Below are 4729 nucleotides of genomic sequence, written 5' to 3'. Positions count from 1 at the left end.
CAACATGAAAGGAAACTCTTGAAGGAGCAGGGTAAGGAAGCCAGCTTATCACTTAGAAATATAAGGAACATTCAACTTTAAAATTATTCTCTAAACTCAATGAACATTTTTCAGTTGTCAGTGTATCTGTAGGTCTCAGAAAGTTATACAAGCTATTGGAGATCCTTTGAAATAGTAGCTGTTTTCTTAAGCAACAAGCTTCAACAAATAATGTCAGTGGCAGTTGGTATAGTGAAAAGATCCTGACCTTTGAGGCAGTTAATTGGGTTCAGATGAGGGCTCTGTCACTTGCTGATGACATTAGCTTGAGCAAGTTATTTAGCTTCTCTGAGCTGTTAGAAGGTTGATTGAGATTTGATGTACAGGCTGGAGCTGATAGTTCAGTGCTTGTGATATACTACATTATTCTTTCAGCTACCTCCAAAAATTTCTCCAATCAAGTAAGCCATCCGCAGACAGTTTGAAAAATTAAATGCACCCCACTATCCCAGTTTCTGGTTGGAGAAAATAAATACGGGAAAGAGAATAAGCTTAGGAAAGAGAGAGAGAGAGAGAGAGAGAGAGAGAGAGAGAGAGAGATAGATCAGTTGCCTCCTGTATGTGCCCCAATTGGGGATCAAATCTGCAAACTTTTTGATGTATGAGACAGTGCTCCAACTGAGCCACTCCACCAAGGCTAGTTGGAAAATCTTAATGCACCATACTTCAGATAATTTGTTTGCAATGGATGCCTCTACTAGGAAGTCTTTCTGCTTGACATTTCAACATTTTTATTCTTCACTCAGTTACCTTAAGAGATAAAAAAGATAAATAACAAAGCATGTACTGGCTTTAATGAAAGATAGCAGATGTCTTTAAAGCACATAGTTTTTTTCTTAGTTTACATGTTATAACAGAAAAGAACACAGGTGATTTAATAGTCCTTTATGAATAATGCTCTTATAAATTAAGCATCTAAATAAGTTTTTCTTATTTATAGCTCACCAGGACAAGATTATAGCTTCTCAAGTTTATCTAAAATAAAAGATAATATATATATCAACATTTTTGATGAAATGATTTTTGAAAAACATGAGGTAAAGTACAACAATTATAATTATGCTGAAATAATTCTAAGTTCTGACTGAATGAAGTCTAGTAACATATTTGTAAATTTGCTTTTAGATGCAATATTTATCTCTAACATTTTCTAAAAAGCATTTGGAGCAGCTTGGAATAAAATCAGACATATGACAAGACAGTTCAAAAATAACAGATCACAAACCATAAATAGAAGGAAAGGGGATAAATATAACAAGAATTTGGGAGAAGTAGATTTCTGCAATTGAACATTACATTAAAATGTGAGCTTCCTGGTAGCCAAGATAGAAAGATAAGCAAAAAATGGGTTGTATATTTTCCACCGTCTGATCAAAGAAAATATACTCCTTCTATAAAAAATAGCAAGTGATTCCTAAAACCCAGTTCTCTTCAATCTGACACTAAAAGTTATGAATGTCTTCCTCATAGATACAAGAAAGTTCCTAACACTGTGCCTAGTACCATAGCAAGCTCTAAAATGAATGTTAATTTCCTTCCTACTGAAGTTGACACTAAAAGTATAAAGATGCATATCCATTATACCTTCTCTCTTGGGGCTCTGATTAAATACTTTAATATAAATGTCTAGCAAATTATATGGCAACACTATTGAAGGAGCAATTAATTCTACATGGAGGGATTGGGGATTAGGCTCAGAGAAGTTGAAGCATATCTTGATGCAATTCTTATCAAGATGCCAATGGCATATTTCACAGAACTAGAATTAATAGTCCAAAAATTTATATGGAACCACAAAAGACCCAGAATAGCTACAGCAATCTTGAGAAAGAACAACAAAATTGGAGGAATCATGCTACTTGACATCAAATTACACTACAAGGCCATAGTAATCAAAACAGCATGGTACTGGCATAAGAACAGACATACAGTATAGATCAATGGAACAGAATAGAGAGCCCAGAAATAAACTCATGCCTTTTTGATCAATTAATATATGACAGCCCAGCCAGTGTGGCTCATTGGTTGAACATTGACCTATGAACCAGGAGGTGATAGTTTGATTCCCAGTCAGGGCATATGCCTGGGTTTCGGGCTCAATCCCCAGTAGGGCATGTGCAGGAGGCAGCCAATCAATAATTCTCTCTCATCATTGATGTTTCTATCTCTCTCCCTCTTCCTTCATCTCTGAATTCAACTTCAAGTTTAAAAACAGTCCCCTAGATTAAAGAGCAAGTACATGAGGGAGTTGCAGCCTCCCATTCAGTATGAAGATGTTCACACCAATGCCAACCAGGATTGCTGCCTCCTGCAGGTCACCACCCTAAATTTTTTTATTTTCTTTAGTGAATTTTTTTTTAAGTTTGCTGCCCTGAGCATATCTACTATAATAAAAATATTGCATTAAAAATGTAAATAGCCATACATATGTCATAAACTCCACAACAGGTCATTATTTTGCTTTAATTTTTAAAGAATCAAAAAGTGAGAAGATATTTTCTATTTATCCTTTGTTTTATTTTTAAAAGAAAGAATAATTTTTATACTTACAAGTTTTTGAATTATTCATCACATGATATAAAATATTATTTATTTTAACAGGATCACTGTTTCAGGAGCTGCAGTGGTCATTCATATGTAAGAAAGAATTGGCTTGGATCCATTGTCTTCCCTTTCTCTGCTCTTCTGCAACAATCTGAGGTAATAGAAAATGATAGTTTGCTGATTTTCTAAGTTTTTACCTCTCGCCAATAGAAACATTTACTGATGGGGGGTGGGGAGTGGGAATCACATTCTGTGATTGGCAGGTTGTTTGATCAGTTAAAGTGATCTTGTATTTGAGAGCCATTGGGGTGTTGGAGTGTGTGAAAGTTTTAACTGTCTCTAGAACAGAAGACACAAATTTTTTCTTAAAGCTTTAAAGAGTGTATTGATAAAGACTGGGACAGCTAGCCTTAGGTCTTAAAGCAACATTTATATTTGCATGTAATAGTTTTATAGGACCAGATTCACAAATGTTCTGATCAGTGCTGCTGCTTTGTAAGCATGAGTTCCAGGAGCTTCAGCTCCTCAGCATTGTGTGTCATTCATGGTGAGACTGATGCTTGGTAGGTGTGTCTGTTATATTCCCAGAGGGCCCTGCTGCTGGATTATGTAGCAAGGATATGCCTACCTGGCCAGCAAAATATAAAAACTCCAGCCTAGACTCTGTTTGGAGCTCTGTTACTTACTTACAGAGCTATGCCATATATAGAAGGTTCAGAAATGATTTCTCTATCTTAGTGGAGTTCACTGTCCATAGAAGAAAACTCACATTTCAGTACAACCTGATACTGCTGTAGGGCTTTGGTAGGGGCATGAGATAGATACAATGAGACAGTAGGGAGCACCTTACTCTTTCTGGTTTGGAGCAGGAAGAAGGGGTTGTTCAGAGGGGTCGGGTGGGTAAGAGGGGAATGAGGAGGAGAATGAAAGAGCAGGGAAGTATTTACAGAGGAGATAACTTTTGAAGTGAGTCCTAAAAATGAGTTTGTCAAGCAAACAAGGGCATTTGACTCAAGGATTTCTATGTGTATTAATTATGTGTGATCCTATGCCATGGAAAACCTAACAGTGGCTGATGTAACGGGTCTATTTATTTCGCTCAAAAAGAAGTCTAGGTGTCAGAGCAGCAGCTCAAGAATCCAAGTTGCTTTTGTGTTTCTGTTCCACTGCCCTTATCATGTGGCTTGCATCCTTATAACTGCAGATCGTTCACTGCACCTCCAGCCTCATATTCATGTTGCAGACAGGAGTCAGGGTGAAGCACCAAGTGGCAGTGCCTGTATTAGTAAAACAGACACTTCACCAGAAAATCCTGGCAGACTTCTTTATTTTGTTGATGCGACTTGACCACTTGTCATGTTGCCACCTAGAAACTGTTGGTAAGAAAGGAGAAGAGAATGGATGTTAGGGAGGAGAGTAGAAATGTCTGCATAATATGAGGGAGCATGCTGCAAATTTATGCTGCAGATAAAGAGCAACAGAGATTTAAGTTATTGGGAGGAACATGGCTTCCTACACTCATAAATCCCTGCAGATGTTTCTCAGTCTCAGGTCAGACTCCAGGATAGACAGGTGGTTCAGAATGTGAGCTTCAAAGGTGGGCAAACCTGAGTTGTATTCCTGGCTCTATTACTCATCCGTTGTGTTGTGATCTTACATAAGTGACGTAAATTCTTTGGGCCTCAGTTCCTTATCTACAAAATAGAGAGAAGAGCTATATCTTTTTTTTTTTAATTTTTTTTAATTTATTTATTTTTTATTACAAAGGGTATTACATATGTGTCCATTTTTCCCCCCCGCCCTAGACAGTCCCCTAGCCTCCCCTATTCCCCAGTGTCTTATGTCCATTGGTTATGCCCATATGCATGCATACAAGTCCTTTGGTTGATCTCCCACCCCCCTACCTCCCGCCCCCGAACCCGTGATGATTATCTTAAGGTAAATTCCAAAAACACTTCTAGAAAGGTCATAGCCTTTTATGTTTCCTGAAACAGTTTGCAGAAGTCTATTTCTCAATACCTTTCCCAAATAGATTTTGTCAGTATATTTAGTCTCTGCCAATCTTCTAGGCATAAAAGTTTAATTTTGTTTAAAAAATATTATAAGTAAAGTATTTAAAAGTGTAAAATTTATGGTTTCTGTACCA

General features: G+C 37.1%; 1 protein-coding gene across 2 annotated transcripts in view; it reads left to right on the top strand.

Annotated features, from left to right (window-relative positions):
- Window positions 1–1055: 1055 nt before the first annotated feature.
- Window positions 1056–4729, top strand: part of CC2D2B (coiled-coil and C2 domain containing 2B) — a 22867-nt gene continuing 19193 nt past the window's right edge. For both annotated transcript variants that reach the window (XM_015559397.1, XM_006756681.2), the window contains exons 1-2: window positions 1056–1076; window positions 2641–2739. In XM_015559397.1, the coding sequence (XP_015414883.1) occupies window positions 1056–1076; window positions 2641–2739 (120 nt within the window). The remainder of the gene's footprint in view (window positions 1077–2640; window positions 2740–4729) is intronic.

This window comes from Myotis davidii, unplaced genomic scaffold (genome assembly GCF_000327345.1).
Source record: "Myotis davidii unplaced genomic scaffold, ASM32734v1 scaffold332, whole genome shotgun sequence".
NCBI classification, from domain to species: domain Eukaryota; kingdom Metazoa; phylum Chordata; class Mammalia; order Chiroptera; family Vespertilionidae; genus Myotis; species Myotis davidii.
This window is presented reverse-complemented; position numbering and strand designations above follow the sequence as displayed.